This window comes from Adelges cooleyi, unplaced genomic scaffold, assembly GCF_023614345.1.
Source record: "Adelges cooleyi isolate 19-005CV unplaced genomic scaffold, UGA_ACOO_1.1 ACOO_flye_CR_arks_rails_tigmint_CR_PRNA_108, whole genome shotgun sequence".
NCBI classification, from domain to species: Eukaryota; Metazoa; Arthropoda; class Insecta; order Hemiptera; family Adelgidae; genus Adelges; species Adelges cooleyi.
The window spans coordinates 4,056,715-4,075,501 of NW_026095761.1; the positions used below are offsets into that span (position 1 = coordinate 4,056,715).

The window sequence follows — 18,787 nt, forward strand, 5'->3', positions numbered from 1 at the left end:
CTGCATCTGAAAAAAAAATAAATATTCCATACTTTGATACTTTCATTATTTTTCGTTTCCCCGTTTGCCCGTTCTCGTTTTGTATAATATCGTGTAACGATAATAATTCATTTCCATATTGTTTCTTTTTATGTTCGCTTGAGACGTTTCAATTGTTTTTACTTTTTAGTATTTTTGTTTTGTCTGTCACAGAGTTCGAAAGGACGACGTCTTGTTACTCTATACGTTTTCTTCTTTTGATAAAAGTTACAAATAATATTATGCGGATTGTGTTCCTTGTAATTCGTTCAACGAAATTCACACGTTAAAAGTCGATAGCGTTTTTTTTTATTAATTATATCGGTTTGCGGTTATCACTGTTGTTTAACTGATTTTTTTTTTTACTTTTCGTGCGAACTGAACACGTCAAAAACTAAGTCCACTCGGTATATAAATGCGGAAGACGTTTTGTTCTAATGATTTAATTTTGCCTCTCGAACGGTTTTTAAAATAGAATAAATCTATTGATTTATATATATATATATATAATATATAGGTATATATTTTTTTACCATGTCTGACCAGGCAAACGATAATAGTCAATCTGATTCAGCTGAGCCTGCATTGTCGAATTCAGATGACTGTAAAGCTGAAGGTAAGCGAAAAACTGCATTAGATAATACTATAGTAAATAGGTGTATCCTATAATGTTATTTTGATATATTTCCATTGTTCACAAAGCTTCCGCAACAAAACTACATAGTAGTTTATATTTTAATACGTCTGATATTATACCCACTACCTATTTTAGGATAATTTTATTTCCCGGGTAAAACGCGCTAACATTAAGTAACAGTAACTGGATTCTGTTGCCTATTTCAATTTATCTGTGGTAAGGCTCCAAACCTTTATTATGTTTTGTGTGGTAAGTTTTATTATGGTAGGTTTATTATGTCTTCTACAATTGTTTACAGTTCCAATATTAGTTATTTGGTAAGGTTTAGCTACTTGAAAACTTGTTATCATAAATTAGTTTATCAATAGATGAGTTGGTTAAAATTGGTTTTTAAAGTGTGTTAAAATGAAAAACCAACAACTATAAGATATGTAGGTGAATTACTTTATTTCAAATATTAGGTTTCTTTTTGTTTCTGAATTAAGTGTGTATTTTAATGGTTATTAACAACAAAATGTTAGCATACATACTAATAAGTGATGCTAATATATTTCTAACTTAATTTGGGGACTAGCATGATTCGTGTTGTTAGTTGTATATTATACTTGATAAACCTAATCTCAACATTTAAAGACCTTGGATATGTGTTTCAAATAACTACTAAATGAGTTATAACAATTTTTTATTGTATCTACAATATCATGATTACACATAAATATGTTATTATTGTTTCTTTTTCTTATTAAAAGTAAATATAGTACAATAAATTTTAGGCCACCATTATACCTAGCTATAGATTTGTATTTAGTAACTATTTACACAGTGGTTGACATGGGAGGAACAAATATGGTGGGATGCCATCAATTTTTTTTGTTTATCTTCCTTACTTTTTGTCTATACAAAATATAAAAGCGTAATTATTTTTCTAATGTATAATATTTTTAGGTTTTTTTTTTGGTAAATGTTTTTTGTTAGGTTTACCAAAATAATACTTGGGATTTTTAATAATGCATTTTTATTTTGGCTCATTTTGTTGATAATTTTGCTGTACTTTAACTAGTTTAATAACAATACATTTTTTAAATATTAAAATACAAAGCAATAAATAATATTATACAAACACTTTCTTATTTTTTTTTTTTAAAGTAACCACTTAAGATTTACCTAAGCTAGTTCATTAAATTATTTTGATCTTTTAGAGCTGCAAGAAGGTGAGTACAGAGATATTGATAACAGACATTTTGTTTTTTTTAAACAAACCTCAATTAGTGGAGAGATCAATAATTTTAATTTTTAGTTTTATACATTTATCAAGTAAGATATTGTACAACTTGTAAATTAACTATGATTTTAATGTGATTTCTTATAATATTTTTTAAACTATAAATTTCTTTTTTTGTTTAATGCTGTTAATGACACGACATGATTGTAAAACAAATTTGATCCGGTAGCATAATTTAGAAAAAGATAACAGTATCTATTGTAGTAGTTTTAAAAAAAAGCACTAAAAATAAAAAATGTAGATGTAGATGTTGATTTTATAAAACTCTAATGCTTAAATTGTAAGTACTTTAATATTTCAAACAAATTACTGTAACGTTTATCAAAAAAAAAAAATAATAGTAATTTAAATGATGATAATTTATTTTTAAATAGTTTTTTTATATCGAGGGTTTCAGTGAAAAAATAATATGTATTTTAAATAAATAACGAGTACTTATAAAACAATGATAAATCTTGATGGAGTAGATGTTATCTTTTGTTTCGGAAAAATCATAATTATTTCTAGTCCACGACCAATAGTTATTTAGATTTAATTTATGATAGACTAACTTGCCCATGACTGGCAGTATTACGTTAGTAGGTACCTGTGTGATATATCTAATGGAGATAACCTATCTAGTTAGTGGGGGGGGGGGAACAATCATTGTTGGTTTATTATTAGAAAATCATTTCATGAAATTCCAATTTCTTGTAATCAGTGAAACGGTTTCATTTTAACTTCAGTATTTTTACTTGCTCATAATGTATTATATTTAATATTTTGATTTCATATTTGTATGACTTATTTTATTTGTGAATGTGCAATATTTATTTTTTACAATTTTTGACATTATGGATAATAGAATATTCAAAAGTCGTAAAAGACGTGCTGGTATTCAAAGTTCTATGTTGAATAAAGTTTTAAAAACCATGCCACATTGTAAAGAAAATGTTCCAGAAGGACCGTTAAATAATAATAGTTTATGTACACTTGGTTTGAAAAAAGTATTAGGTCTGCATCATTTCATGTATATTATTATAATTTTGTTTTTAACATTTCACAAGACTGTGGTCAATGGCATGCATTTTAAATAAATAATTAATTATTGTTTTATTCATTACAGGGATAACCATGAGTGAATCCGAAAATGGATCTGGCAGTGAAGAAAAAGTCAAAGTGGTCAGGTTCAAGCCGGAACAAAGATACACAAAAAAAGCATTGTTGGAGTTCCAAAATTTGTGCAGTTCAAAGGTACGCCCGAAGTTTTTGGACAACTTCCCCGAATTGGATTTAGAAAATTCTAAAACAAGAAAGTAAATAACAAATCGTACAATAATCAAAATCTTTTTGATATTTTTATATGATTTTTTAATTCACTGTCATTACTTGCTTTGCTTTTAGGGGACCACAAAGGGGGCCTATGACTAGCAGCAAACCTGCAACCAATACCAAATCTGTTGCATTCGATTTAACACCTTGGCAGAATCAACCAGTAGAAAATGGCGATATTAAGGTTGAAGTTAGTATATATTAATTAAATAATAGTCAATTAACAATATTATAATAGGTTGCTTTCTAAAGACAACTATGCAATAAATCAATATAAATAATGTATTAAAAATATAATTTAAATATTCGGTAACAAGATAGATAGGCTTTATTTTACTTCTCACCAAAATATATTGAAATATGTTTTATTTAAATAAATAATATTTATTGTAACAAGTAATAAATAAATAAATAACGTAACAAATCTACAAATTTATTTGGTATTTTGGTGAATATTTCTCAAAATAAAATTTGAATTTTTTTTTTAAGAAAAAAACCTAACATAGACGTAATTTAAAAATAAAATGACCTTAACCCGACCAATTAGTGTTTAAAGTATGTGTTAACTTAGGTAATTTTTTTTGTTTGGCTTAGAAAAAGTCGCAGGATGCCAAAGACCGCTTGAAAAAGGATCAAGATATAGTTTTGAGTCCACAAAGACGTAGCTTTAATTCGGGATGTTTTGTCACCGCTAATGCTACTGGACCAAAACGTTCGAATAGTCCATTGAATACAGCTGCTAAGCAGTATGTAGAAAGGTAAGAGATGTTGTTTTTAGTATTTAAATTTTCTTATATTATTATGTCTGCAGGGAACCTATTCGTGAACAACGTCGAATTGGTAGTGGTCGTTTAATGAGTCGAGATTCTTGGGAGACTGGATATCGTCCGGCAGAAAACGGAATTGCAAACAGTTACAGTTTTAGCAAAGGAAGTTTTCGTGACACAGCGTTAGTATTTTATTTATTATTATTACTTTTTTTTTTATAGTTAAAAATATATGATATTTCATATCATTGCGTTTTGCTTACAGAGAACCTCGTAGAAAAGACTTTGAGTTTGATAGGGGAGATTCAGATCGATACAGAAATTACGATCGTTTTAATAATAAAAGCTCAGGAAATTATGATAAGCGCCGAAATGATTCTTACCGCTCCCAAGAAGAACCTGAGTGGATGACAGGTAGCTAAATGTTTATTTATAAAAAAAGAAGAATATACTATAAATATAAAATGGAAATTTATATTATATTTTTATCTGGCTTGACAGCTCTTTGAAATGGAAATGTTAAAATTTCCTTTTCCTACTCACTTGTATGTTTTTTTTAATTCATAGATGGTCCGACGTCACAAAATGACACTATTGAGTTAAGGGGTTTTGATGACCCACCTACAGACAAGTCAAAGAAACCAAAAAAGTCTAAGACATGTAAGCATAATTGTACTATTTTTATAGATCATAAGTGTTAGAAGAGAAGCTAGGTGTTCAGTTGAAAACATAATGATTCTATTCTGAGTCAATTTATTATTAAATAATCAATATATCCCAGTTGGCAATTCAATTTTTACATTTCGTCAAAATCCTTAGAGATTTTGAGGATCACAGATATATTATATATATCACGCTCACTGTCCGATGACCCTTATGTGGTTCATAATTTATTTATAGATAAGTCCCTAATTAATTAATTATTTAATTAAGTCCTTATCATCTCACCTGTCCAACTGTGTTATTATGAATTTCATAGAATATAGTCCATACAAATTAATCTCCAGAAAAATAAATGTTTGAAATGAACCACATGTGGATCATGGACTACTAAAATAGGTTTAACGTGACCCATTATGGATCATAGGACTGATAACTTTTGATTAAATTTAACATGAGGACAGTGAACATGATATATTTATAACTATTGGTCACTTTATATAATAAGATTTTTCTTATCATTGTTTAATTTAGCTGCCAGAGCCAAGAAAAATTCTATTGACTCCACATCTACAGACGTAACGACCGCTGCTAAAGGCACGAACGATAAGTTAAAGAAAACAAAAAAAGAAAAGGACGAGGATAAAAAAAAGAAATCCACGACTGACAAGTCTAATGTAATTTTCAGTGTAGTCTATCTCTATGTACAAAGCCGTTTCATAACTAACTCGTATGATATGTTATAATAATACTTGCATCTGTTATATTGTGTCTATATTTAACATGATCTGTGGCACTCATCTGTGTAACATAAGTCGTTCATTTTAAAAACAGATTTACACATTTTGTATGATGTTACTTTTATCAAAAAAGTTAATTGCATTTTAGTTTCGGGCAAAATGAGCAAACTTACCAATACAGTATTTTAAAGTAGACTTATAAAGAACTAAAAAAGTGTAAGAAATACAATTTTTTGCCACGACTTTTATTTATTAGAAACATAGTAATTTTTCGTTCAAAAAGTAACATCTATCCATATATTTATACATAACATTAAATTAATTTAAAATGGTTTAAATTAATTAAAACCAATGTAAAATAGTATTAAAATAAATGGTTAAACTATGAGCGAATTTAAACGTTTGGCTAGTGAGAATTATGTTTCGACCTGAACTTAAATTAATCATTTTTTGTAATTGTTAATTAGGAAGAGTCTGATGATCAAACTAAAAAGAGTTCAGATTCAATTTCCGGAAATGAGTTTATTCAAGCTTACGATGCTGAACATAAGACGAACGACAGTGCTTTCAACGATTTCAATATAGATGATTTTTTGAAGCCAGATTATTTGAGTGATATATTGCACGTTGAAGGAGAGAGCGATGGCAATGTAGCTGGCGGCTCACGGTTTCGTCAGTGGTTCAGCACTCGTGATAGTAGTCGAGCTTCGTCGGCGTCAACTGAAATGTTGAATTCTGGAACTACTATTAGTACGATAGCATTTGTTGATGTTGATTAATTAACTTAATTAATTGTGTGATTGGCTTTTAACAGAGACAACTACAGAAGAAGATCCCAGACAACTATCTTCGATGCTTATGGGAATAGTCAAGAACCAGAGTAATCAAAGCGAGTCCAAAAATTCCACTAATGCTTACGATTCTATTACGTCAAGCGAAAACAGTAAACTTCCACCTGCCATCATGGACGTCATCAAAGCAAGTGCACCTCAAGTACCTGATCCTAAAACCGCCATACGTGATTTAGGTGAGTTTTTATTTTTCCTTATCAAACATTATAATTTTTTTGGTATTAACTTTGAAAAATTGTTCTCGCAGAAACTAGTGGCAAGGTTCAAAGTCTCGAAGAAATTGAGTCTAGGTTACGCATGTCTGGCGGTCAACAAAACGGATACTCGCCCCAGCACAATAATAACCAGTTCAACGATGAGATGAAACAAAAAAAAATTCATAACACTAAGGTAACTTCAAATAACAGTAATAGAGTGTTATTATATTATATTCATTAGTGATAGAAATTTCAATAATTTCGTCTATTCACCAAAAACAGGTACACCAAAACGAGTTTGAGAATAACGATGGACATCAACAAAACAATCCCCAAAACTATTCTATTATGCAGGTAAAGATTGAGATGCAATTTTATATTATTATACAAATTATAGCCTATTATCGTTTGAGATAATAAAATCAGTATTATTAGTAAAATTAAAATTGTTAAATCGATATTATAGGCTAATTAATCTTTATTAATGTTATTTAGTCTATTTTCGTTTCACATAAAAATTAAATACAACTAATAACTTAAACAAATTAACTACTATCTAATTCTTTGCGTAGTGACAAATTTATATAGAAATAAAAAAATTATAATAATCTAAACAAATTTTAATTAAAAAAAACCTCTCTTACGTATAATACACTATTTCAGATGCTAAATAACGCTCAAGGACCACCTAACTACGTACCAAACCAAGGGCAAAACCCTGCTGGTTAGTATTTGTTTTGTAAAACTACTTTTTTTTAAATTAAATTAAAAATATATAACTTCAACACTACCCCGGTAATTTTCCAGGTCCATGTTATGGCCCTTCAAACAATTATCGTCCCCAACAACCCAACATGCAGGTTCCTAATGAATTGGTTATGAAACTGATGGAAGCACAACAGGTTATTTTAAATAATATAATAATTTATATTAATAACACATTATTGTTTTGTAGATATTTAGTAATATTAATAAGCACGCTTAATATCCGAAAGTAATTACATTTTTCAATAAAATTAGTTAAAAAGTTAAAAATATGTATTTAATACAAAGCGTAGATAAATCTTTTTTAAAAACTAATTTTTTTTTTTTTGAGAGAGAATTGTTTAAATATAACAATAATAATAATAAATCAAATAAATAACAAAGTGTGCTATAATAATTATTTCAGTTGCAGAAACAACATGAAAATAATATGATGGCTAAAGCTATGGCTGCACAACAACAACAACAACAACAACAACTACACACCAAGCAGCAGGCTTATAAACTTCCCGTTGAACTCCAGCATATGGTAAACTATTATACGCCAACTAAGGATGTTTTGCACAACCGCGAAGCACAGGAAATACTATTAGGTTTGTAATCGTCTTTTCAACAGTTAGCAGAGTACTAGAGAGTATGGGAGTTGTAATGTTTTTAACATTTATAACATCATAAATAGGTTAACTATAATTGTGTCTTGAGAAGCGTCTACTTAAATTAAATTTAATAACATGTATAAATAGGAGTTTTCCCGATAAATATAATAATTAATTTTCTTCGTGGTGTTTGTAAGCATATAAAATTTTATTTTTTAAATTATTATTGTTGTATAAGTAAAAATATTTTTGCTTGCACGTTAAATTTGGTATTTTTAAAAAATATTTCAAACAAAAGCATACATTAAAACATAAATTTTAATTTCCTTATTTTTTTTATTGTTAGGTACTTAAGCTTTCAGTAAGTTTTAAAAAAGTACTACCCATATTTTCAAGATTACACATCTAGTGAACATTCTGTATTAAAATCAGTAAAACGTTTTTTTATTAGTGTTGACATCAAAAATAACGATAAGTTTTTTAAAAACAATTTTAGGAATAAAACGCGGTGAAGTTATGCTTCATAATTTGGTCGATCAATGGAAGAAAACTAATCCAAGTCAGGCGCGTTACCGAGAAACTCTGATATGTCTTATGAAGTTATTTCAACATTCCAACAGTATGTGATTACCGGCAGACATATTATTTAAATTAATACAAACGCTTTATTAACCCTATTACTATGTTTACAGATTCTCAGAGAATGGTCAACCAGCAAGATTTGGCATACCAACAACAAGCAGCGTTATACCAAAGCCAAATGTTGAAGAGACAACTGCTCGATCAAAGCCATAAAAGAATGGAAAATGTATGTAAAAAACTACGACAATTCCATAAAACTAATATTGGGGTGTGGTGTATTGAATGCGTATTTTATTTTCAGACTCATAACACACCTTATGGTGGAGAAGGTAGTTCCATGGACATAAACAACTCGTCTCACCATCAACAGCAGTCTCAACCTCGAATCGGCCTTACGCCGACATCAGTATTACGCAAAATGACTTCTACTTCAGAACCTCTAGTCGACAAACATCATATTCCCGATGAAAGAGCTGGTAAATCAATAATATATATTTTTATCAATTCTTCCATAAAACCCGATGTTCTAAATTATTTGTTTTCTATTTAATTTTAGCCACCCAACAAGCTTTACAACACCAAATAAACACGTTGCAACAACAAATTCAGCAACAACAGTTTATGCAGCAGCAACAACAACAGCGACCAGTCAATACAACTATTCAACAAATATTGAGCGGTAATTACCCTAGGTACCATCACGGAGGAGGAGTAACACAACAATCAAACAACATGAATGGGCGTGAGTACTTATTTAGGGTTAATAATTGTATCTGGTCTCACTTTAAGACCAAATCGTTTCATCCGTGAATGAATTGTTACCAACATAAATCGTTGACGAGTATCGTTTTCAAATTATAAATCAACTGAATACTCCTTAAACCCATAGTAAACTTTTTAACCTACCCCCCCCCCCCTGTATTTTCTCATTCTTCAAAATCGAGTAAAACACCCTAAAAATGTACATAATATTTTAACTTGAGGAGCCTCCACACTAGCATTTCTTTAAGTGCATTGTGTAGGCAATTTTTCATCAAAAATTAACATAAAGCTAAAATTTGTAAGCCTACACATTAACTCGGGAAAGAGATATTATCTATTTTGATATTTTTTTTTTCAAATTTTATAACACAGGCCCGATTTTTGTAGTACAAGAACAAAATATTATGTTTTTATCTTGTTTTTAAAAAACCCTCGGATTTATGTTTTGAATAAACAATTCAGATTCTTCATAAGTTTTACTGGGTATCGATGGACGCACAATTTTTAAGTTATTCTTACAATATTAACAATGTATTTCAAGCGATACATTAAGCAAAAGTTATTAAAAAAAATCAATATCAGTTTTCTAAACTCTTGTCTCAATTTGCTGCGTGTCAGAGTACTGTTGTTTTAACAATGAGTTGTTTAAAAATATGCAGGTGTAAACTGAAACTTGTGTATTTTTTATTTCAATAACAAATAGTTATTTGTAGGAACACATTTAAACATTTAAATGTTTTATTAGAGTCAATAATGAAGTTATGTCTAGTCTCTTAGCATTCTGGTCTGAAGATTGGACCGAGTCGATAGTAATGAAATCTCCAGTCACCTCCAAATGACCATACTATGTTGGCTTTCTTTTTGACATGAATATATCTTACGTCTGGAGCGATTACTAAATTTGCATAACGGAATATGATGCTATAGATGGGCAGCGGTGATGAATAGACGGGGAAGGAAAAAAGAGGGAATTACTGATAATAAAAATCAGCAGTTATTAGTTTAATGATAAAAGAATTGACTGATAAGTGAGAGGAAAGAAAATGAAGACATATTCATGATCAAATGTATTTCCTTCAAGGGAAATTATTTTTTCATTAATATTTATGACAATAAAGATAATTTCAATATACAGGTTATCTCACTTCGCTAAATACATTGTCAAAAAGATATTTATATTTTTTCAGGTATGAACTACGGTTCTGGCGACAACAAAAACCGCGTAGGCCGTGTTCAATCTCCGGTCAGCAACCAGCTTGCTCGTTGGTTTTCTCCTGAGTTGTTAGCACAAGCTCGCGCTGGACGTTTACCAAACATGCCGGCCATGACTCAAAATGTAAACATGCTCAGCGTAGAAGACATAGAGAAGTTCCAGGTGGGCGGTCGATCTTAAACGATCAGAACAAAAGTAAATCTGCTACAATGTTGTTTGTTTTATGTGTACCATAAGAACAATACAACAAAAACAGAAAAAAAAACAAAAAAACTTAAAAATTAAAAAATAATAAAAAATTGTTATTCCTTTTAATATATTAATATAGGTCCTTCTCCAAGTCTCATTTTCTTTATTTTCCTTTTATTGTTTTTAAAATACGAGGTTCACAGTATATGTCTAAGCAAGTTTGTTTTGTGCGACAGACCTCTAAAAAAAAAAAAAATTATTTCCTCCACTAAGCAATTCAGAATGTTATTTTTCTTTTTGCATGTTTTAAACAAAAAATTAACCAATATTTTTTGAAAAATTATAATTTTTATTCTAATGATGATCAGAAAACGTATATAAATATTTTATATTACATTATTATAATTTCTTCAAAATTTGAACCTTTGTGTACAAAAACTTACTATTATTATTATTACTATTATTATTATCTTTAGAAAAAAAAAAAGAAACAATGTGTATATAAGTACAAAGAATTTATTTTCTTATGTACAATTTGTCTGTGATGTTAGAAATTGTATGATTTGTAAGTTCAAAATAAGCCTTCATTGTATTACTAGAGTAAAAAAAAAAAATTAGCCATAGCGGCGGATGATGATATGTTATGAAGAAATAAAATATTGTAATTATTTAGTTTTGACCAATCGATTTTTCATTGTTTTCTATTACTTGTGGAGAATATTGCGTTCACGTGTAATTACGTGTACATGTACATCTTATGATTTCATATTTATATATAACAAGCTGTCCCGACCCGGCGTTGCCCGTGTATTAGAATAGACACACGATCAGCTGATCGGATCACTGTATCCCTGTGGTATGGAAAACCATAGAGTTGTATTGATATCTATTGATAATCATAATTAATCATTTTAATTAATTAAAAATTAAAAACATGTTCTTAGGGGTATGAAAAATAGTTTACGTCCTATTCTCAGACATACTGAATATACACAAAATTTTATAAGAATCGGTCAAGCCGTTTCGGAGGAGTTTAGTTACAAACACTGTGACACGAGAATTTTATATATATATAGATTAAAAAACACACTTGTTATTTTTTTTTTTTAATATAATATATATAAACAATACACATTATACATGTATATTAAACAACAGCTCATAAACATTACACAATTTCGTTAAATAAAAACCAAAATTTGTATTTTCTAAAACAGTAATAATTGGTAATTTGGGGAGATATGTAGATAAAATTAAAATACAACAGTATATACATATAAAACAATGATAATAATTACTATTAAACTTTGTTAATTTATTACACAAAGAATAACATGTATTTATTCCGAGGTCGAGACATTCATTCTTTTATTTTTTTTTATCCAACTCGTGGGGTAACCATTAGGTAATTATTTACAATAACGTCTAAACCTCGCCACTTTATTATTACGCTAATCTTTAAAAACATTAAATTAGAAAAAAATAATAGTCCAAACAACAATAACGATCGGTATAAATTAATACTTAATAAAACTTATGTTGGCCTTCCAATATTGAAAACACCATTTAGTTACATTTTTTTTTTTTTTTTTTAAATAATTATAATTTTACTTTGTTTATCAACTTAACGAGTATACTTCTATCTTCCACCTATAACAAATTATAGTGTTGTTAATTGGACGGTGCAGTCTGTAATGTTATGGTTACGCCTTTTTGATCGTCTGCTAATGCTTGTTTACAAGTAGTGTTTGCCGCTGAATTGGTGGCGGCGCTGGATGCACCGAGTGCAAAACATGGTTCACAAACGCGTACAGGTTCGTATAGTTGTTCGGCGGGTAGGGGCACGAGATTTCGCGAGCAGTCGGCACAAAATATTTTCCCACAACTCCTGAAACATCAATTTCGAACAATTTTTCAATAAAGCCAGCAACAGTTGGGCCGAAGAGGTCCGGAGTTTTTGGGAAATATTTATCTCTTTCATAAAAACTCTATTTACTTGCATTATTCCCTAATAATATAGGGGTCACACTAGATTCTCCTTCCATCTAATTTTAAAATCTTAAGTCTTCAAACTACGCCAAAGAAATTGTAATTAAAAAAAAATACCTTTCGTTTTGAGACTCACCTACAATGATGCTTCCGTCTTCCCAGCCAAAATTTGTTGTCGCAAGACATACACTGGGTAACTGCGTGGTCGGGTACCCAAAGGGTCGGTTGAGTATCGAGCGCTTCCACCGGTTCCCAAGACAGTGTCGTCTCGCCGCCAGTACTGCTACATACGGACACCTTCAAAAAATTACTCCATCCTCATTTAAATACATTACAACTACTAAGATAAATGTATCGGCCGACCAAACTAACTACTAAGGTCATTCTATACACTTATTTTTTTTTAATAAGCTACGCACATCATCGTCAGTTTTATCCGCCATCGTCCCTTGGCCATTTACTTCAGGTACGGTATTGATTTCGACACCATTACATCGATGACTGGCCTGGCGTAAGATTACCAACCGAGTAACATGAAGTTCGTTTTGGAGCGCCACTTCTTTATTCTAAAAAAAAAATAATACATATTTTGTTCCAAGTATGTTGTAACAACCGATTCATTAATTTGATACTTACCTTATGATCTAATGCTATCTGTTGTAGTCGGTCTTGTACATCGTCTACAAGAGGAAGTAAACCATCGACAGAGTTCAAAGTGTAATTTATCGAATTTGAATGTCGTTCTAAAAATATTGATTTAAAAAAAAAAAGGATAAAATTATTACCATTAACAAACTAACTATTTACAGTTATTTTATTATTGTCACAACGTACCAATACAGTTTTCTTCTGCGACTATACTAGAACTGGAGTTAGTATCTGATGATTTGTCATCTCTATCGTCTAATGAAATTATATCTTCAGGTTTAGAAAATTCTAAACTAGGTTCGTCGTTAGTTATCACAACTGGCTGATCATTGACTAAAGTTTCAATCATACCATCTATTCCTAACCTACAAAACAATTTATTTATCTTATATTTTTTAACATAATATTATAATATTATTATAGTAGTAAATAACATTGGATTAGCGTAATACATAACTGAAAAACAGTTTAATAACTTACGCTGAGTTACATAATTCGGTAGCTTTATTTAAATTTGGTCCTTCGGTAAATGGTCCAACATACAGGTCTCTCCAAAGATTCATGTCCCTCAGATTACAGCTAACCCACAAAATCTGTATACATAAAAATTGTATTATAGATAAAAAATTATTAATACATATATATATATTATATAATGTAATTAATTACATTATGTTGGTGCGATGAATACAAATGGTTTTTGCACTCGGGTGAAGCGGCCAAATGCTTCCATACAGAAAACGTAGCGGTGCCAATTCCTATGCGTTTTCTTTCCGCACCGCTATTACACAAAAACGTGCCAAACAGATTGGAATAAGTATGCTGCGCTAGCTTGACTAAGTACGACTTGGAAAATTCAAATGCACACGGGTATTGTGCCATCAGGTTGTGTACACAGTCCAGCCATTGAATGAACACAGGACACCGTTCATTCGGATCATCACCTTGACCGCGGTCGGCGAATTTGTGACCGAAATCTAACCATTCCCTTTGGCACAGTACTCGGAAACCATCGATAGTTCGATAGTACGGATCCAACATGAGCTCGGCCAAAGATACAATTTGTGGAGTGCGATCCCAGCCATCGGAACAATGTACGAGCACTGGTTGCATTTCTAATTCGATAGTCGCCACAATGGTGTTAGCGGCATGAAGTAAACCGCTCATGTTGTGCAACCATCGAGTACTTTCTAATAAACTGTACCAGCTGTAACAAGAATATAATCACAGTTAACAACTGCCTTTAATATTCCAATTTTATTTGTCATGTCCTACTTGGGAAGATCAGGAGATGATGCACACAGTTGACGGAGTAAATGAAAACTTTTCCTCACTGCGTGTATGTTCGCTAAGTTCATAAATCGTATTTCACAGCAAGGGTAGTATTCCGGACACTCGCATCCTCCACCGCGAGCTCGATTTGCAACGGCCGAAGGATAGGACCGTGCGTCAATTACCACTAATTTCTAGTAATACATTAAAAAAATATTATTATATTTATTTATACAATATTTACAGAATATACATATGCATTGTACATTAATTGTACCAGACAAACCTACTTTGGTTTTTTTAGTTTTGTTTTGACAAGATTCTGCAATTGCTTTCAATAGATCTTCGTCCTCCGATGATCTCCATCCAAGCCAACCGACTTCTGGCTGTGAACATCTTGCTAAAATAGCTCCGTTACCCTTATGCCTGAATAAGTTTGATTGAAAATTAATGAAATAAAATAGGTAGGTAATTATGAAATAAGCAACGTTACCTCCAAACAACAACTGGCACTCGTTTTGAGCTACGAAATTTCGCTGCAGCTTCCAACACCTGATCGGTTATACACGAAGGAACTAATAAACGATTTGGATAACTGGCACATAATTTGTAGTCCCAATTTACTTCTGAAATTCTCCATTTAAAATCATCGCCCTTAACACTTATGTTTAGTCTTTCAATCTGTAAAAAACAACTAACATGATAAGTAACTAGCATAGGTAGCACCTACCTAACATACCCTATTAATGTGTTCAAAATACATTTTGTATTATCTAAAGCAGTAAATTAGTACAAATTTTATAATATTTTACCTCTTTCAAAAAATAATCGTCTTCTCTGTCGTGTCCTAAGTTTGATGAAATGTCTTCAAAACACTGATCCTCGATGGCCCACGCGTGAAAAGCAAAGGAAAATATGTCTTGGATACTTTTTGGAGCTATTAAAGCTCTGTTTAATCGTTTGAACCATTCTAGACATAAATCATTAGTAGAAAACGTACACCTATAACAAATAAACAAATTACATCATTAAAACATTGAAGCTAAAAAGTACACAGTTAATCCATAATAATTATTAGGTCACACATAACGTCCTGTACAGCGAATTCCAAAATGTAATTCTTACATACCTATCTGGTTTACAGAGCTTAAGAAAAGGTAGATATTTGATTCCCATTTGTAAAATTTTAACAAAAGTTAAAATCATGTACATATAGTTTGTAGACAAATTTTGTTTTCATTTAATAAATAACCATTTATGTCAAAATGTTAGTTATGTTGTTCGTCAACAATTTTGCTAACTGTGAGATTAAATTAGCTGACTGTTAGCATTAAATTTTGACCGAAAACAATTTTTTATAATTGCTTTGTAAACCAGATTTTCTCCAAAGAAAATTTAGTTTTTAATTATATGTCTGCTTAGATAAGTTAAAAACATACTTGTTTTCAATGGAAATAAGTTATAAATTAATTTTAAAAAAAAATATTTAACAATATTAATATTAATATTGAACAACAGTTTTTACATTGGTAATATTTGAAAATAGTTATTTGAATTGCTTTTCTTAAAATAGCATTACCACTAAATTTGAATTGTAGTTTAGTTTTTCAACTTACCTGCAAGTGCGTGCATCTTTACAACTGACTATCATGTAGAATAGATCTTTGATTTCAACTATTTCAATTAAACCCAATGGTATATTGCTGTCTTGAATACCTCTTCTATGTTTCAACCTTTCGTTTGATACTTGTTGGTAAAAACGGTAATTCGATAACGCTAAAACGGTGTTGTTTGATCCGCGGCCAAGGTATTCGACTGATTCGCCGGCCAACGGTGTGAAGGGTACTGACGGTGGTTCCAGAGTGGGAGGGCCTTCATCGGTTTCCAAATCTCGTTTTGGATACAACTCAGATGCTCGTACGTGACACATTGATTGCGTCACGGTCGACGTACTCCCAGAAGAGTCTGATAACTCCATCTAAGCAAAAACAATAAGAAATGATTACCTTTTTATCGATCGTTGACAATAAAAGTTGTTATTGAGATCATATAATTAACAAATGGTATCAATTAAAAAATAATTTGAAACGACTGAAAAAAAAAAAAAAAATTGTTTAGCCAAATAAGTAAATTACACTAAAAAAATGGATTATATATATTTTTGTGCTATAATATTAATTTATCTCACCATAGACATCTAAAATACTGAATACTTTTAATTTTGTTTGTATACAAATTAGTTGAATTTAATAAAAACCATTATATCAAAGTTAAATTACTAAAATAATATTATTTAATGATATTAAAATTAATACCATTAATTTGTATTTTACCTATTTACCAAAATTGCAAAACATACAGAGATATTATTGTAAATAATTATAACTCACTAAAATAGACTAGCAAATGAGTTTTTAATTATACAATAAATATTATCAATTAATAGTAATAGTTTATTAACCAACAACAACAAATAGATATATAAATACACATAAAATAATGGACTGTTTAGTATTCATAACAGCACATTTAAGTTATAATATTCACACTGTTTTGGCTAATCACCAGTCAAAGGTCAACATAACATTCCAATTAGGTATATTTTTAATAAAATGTAAATTATTAATCAATTGCGTATACCTATGTAATATTTCTTTAGAATAAACCTTATTATAATTATTTATATTTTTTTTACACTTGAAAAAAAAACGTGTTAGAATTCAAAATGTTTTTCCTGATAAACTATAATGTTTTTTACTTCATTGGTACGAAAGTTATTGCTACTTGAACTTTGGCAACAGATTAAGAACTAAAATAATAATAAATAAAATATTCATTATTTCTGAAATAAGAAAAATAAAACCCACAAAGCTTCTAAAAAGCTGCCAAGAAATGGTGGTTGCCACGCACGATAGTTGCTAGGGTTCAAGTAGCTAAAAGTTTTAATTCGGCTAAGTCCGCAGATTTCCGATTAAAATCAAAACGTAAAACAACCTTAAACATTTGGAAAACAAATATACATAAAATGGGTGTCAGGCAAAAAAAAAAATGCATACCCCGAATCGTCGTCGCAAATAATTGTCAGTCAGGACTATGATGGAGAAGGACTATGATGAACTAGATATATGTTTGTTTTTTTTTTGTAAAACAATATAAAAATGCTTAGGATTATTTTGTTAAGGCCAACTACATTATTGAATTGCACACGACGTCCTTGCCCAGTGCATAACACCGTATACCCATATATATATCACTATGATCATCATCCTAGATATAATTCATAATAGGTATTATTATTATATACTATACTATGAGAAACGAATCACAATTAAATATTAAAACTGGCACACTGACAATCCGCGTTTAGGAATCTCATAAAATGCGACACATAAAATTAAAGTTGTTAATTGGACACACGGACGCGGTTTTGTATTAAGCCACGGCAAACGCGAAGGACGCGACGCCTTTGGGGACTGATAATAATGCACACTCAAAGGGGTCGCCCTGTCGTTATCATTTTGTAAACACTTACTTTTCGCTGTGTTACGCGTACATCCCAATATTGTAATACCGTCGACGATGGATTAACACCAACAACAATAAACAATTATTATTTATTATTCACATATTTCCAATGTCGGCCGCGACCGACACTGTCGCAACACAGATATTTGGCGCAGAATTTCACGGACGAACGATTAGAAAACGACCATAGACAATAATAATAATAATAATGATTTTTAAAACTTTCAACACATTCGCTAGACGTACGTACGTAGAAACGTATGTAGAAAAAAAATATTATAATAATTCGATAATAACACACGTATAAGTAATAAAAAAAAAAATCAAACACACACACACACACACACTCACTCACGTCAGCGTAAACGATAATACTGAATGTAAAAAAGTTTACGAAACGATATTAGAAATAAAAATACCGAACGAATCGACACATTCATAATAAAAACAACGATAACAATAATTATTGAGCGAGTAAAACACGAAATGAAAAAATATTTAGAACAATAAAATAAAAAGTCATACACAAATCACAAATCACAATAATCTATTAAACACATACATATATATATATGTATACTTGTATATATATATATATATCATGCCATACATAATAACATCTTGTGTGTACTGCAGTGTTGTTCTTGTGGAATGAAATTCGATAAAAGAACATATGGCCAAACAGTGTGACCAACGCTGACAGTGTTCACAGCAGTACGGTAATTTTTTCGGCTGTATTAACCTCAAACAATTTAGTATAAATAATAGTAATAATCGGCCGTC

At 30.3% G+C, this 18,787-nt stretch overlaps 2 protein-coding genes across 5 annotated transcripts; one reads left to right on the forward strand and one right to left on the reverse strand.

Moving 5' to 3' along the window:
- Positions 1-50: 50 nt before the first annotated feature.
- Positions 51-11,257, forward strand: LOC126846900 (eukaryotic translation initiation factor 4E transporter-like). Of its 4 annotated transcripts, none has more exons than XM_050586771.1 (20): positions 51-634; positions 3,043-3,232; positions 3,321-3,438; positions 3,843-4,006; positions 4,060-4,197; positions 4,281-4,429; positions 4,583-4,675; positions 5,210-5,352; positions 5,883-6,165; positions 6,230-6,442; positions 6,514-6,656; positions 6,746-6,817; positions 7,127-7,187; positions 7,271-7,365; positions 7,635-7,821; positions 8,321-8,443; positions 8,517-8,632; positions 8,708-8,882; positions 8,963-9,148; positions 10,356-11,257. In XM_050586771.1, exons 1-20 carry the CDS (start codon positions 553-555, stop codon positions 10,559-10,561), a joined length of 2,937 nt encoding a protein of 978 aa, XP_050442728.1. In that variant the 5' UTR covers positions 51-552; the 3' UTR covers positions 10,562-11,257. The 4 variants fall into 4 exon arrangements, with proteins under 4 accessions (XP_050442728.1, XP_050442719.1, XP_050442736.1 ...); XM_050586762.1 differs by lacking the exon at positions 51-634 and adding an exon at positions 2,663-2,930 and having other exon boundaries at positions 7,641-7,821; XM_050586754.1 differs by lacking the exon at positions 51-634 and adding an exon at positions 2,664-2,930.
- Positions 11,258-11,721: 464 nt separating this feature from the next.
- LOC126846920 (myotubularin-related protein 3) lies at positions 11,722-18,541 on the reverse strand. The gene is made up of 13 exons (XM_050586793.1): positions 18,012-18,541; positions 16,096-16,457; positions 15,292-15,481; positions 14,973-15,160; positions 14,770-14,905; positions 14,483-14,673; positions 13,877-14,414; positions 13,688-13,800; positions 13,394-13,572; positions 13,196-13,302; positions 12,979-13,125; positions 12,696-12,856; positions 11,722-12,458 (listed from the first exon to the last, which is right to left on the reverse strand). The coding sequence occupies exons 2-13, from the start codon at positions 16,455-16,457 to the stop codon at positions 12,242-12,244; spliced, it is 2,529 nt and encodes an 842-aa protein (XP_050442750.1). The 5' UTR covers positions 18,012-18,541; the 3' UTR covers positions 11,722-12,241.
- Positions 18,542-18,787: the final 246 nt, after the last annotated feature.

Bases quoted from the DNA above. Each gene is read 5' to 3' on its own strand.
- LOC126846900 (XM_050586754.1), top strand. From the start codon at position 2,771: ATGGATAATAGAATATTCAAAAGTCGTAAAAGACGTGCTGGTATTCAA. The intron at 5,353-5,882 runs GTAATTTTCAGT...ATTGTTAATTAG, and splicing joins CCACGACTGACAAGTCTAAT to GAAGAGTCTGATGATCAAAC. The intron at 6,166-6,229 runs GTACGATAGCAT...GGCTTTTAACAG, and splicing joins GAATTCTGGAACTACTATTA to AGACAACTACAGAAGAAGAT.
- LOC126846920 (XM_050586793.1), bottom strand. From the start codon at position 16,457: ATGGAGTTATCAGACTCTTCTGGGAGTACGTCGACCGTGACGCAATCA. The intron at 13,801-13,876 runs GTAATTAATTAC...TTATGTATACAG, and splicing joins ATTCATCGCACCAACATAAT to ATTTTGTGGGTTAGCTGTAA. The intron at 13,126-13,195 runs GTAAGTATCAAA...TTTTTTTTTTAG, and splicing joins AGATAGCATTAGATCATAAG to AATAAAGAAGTGGCGCTCCA.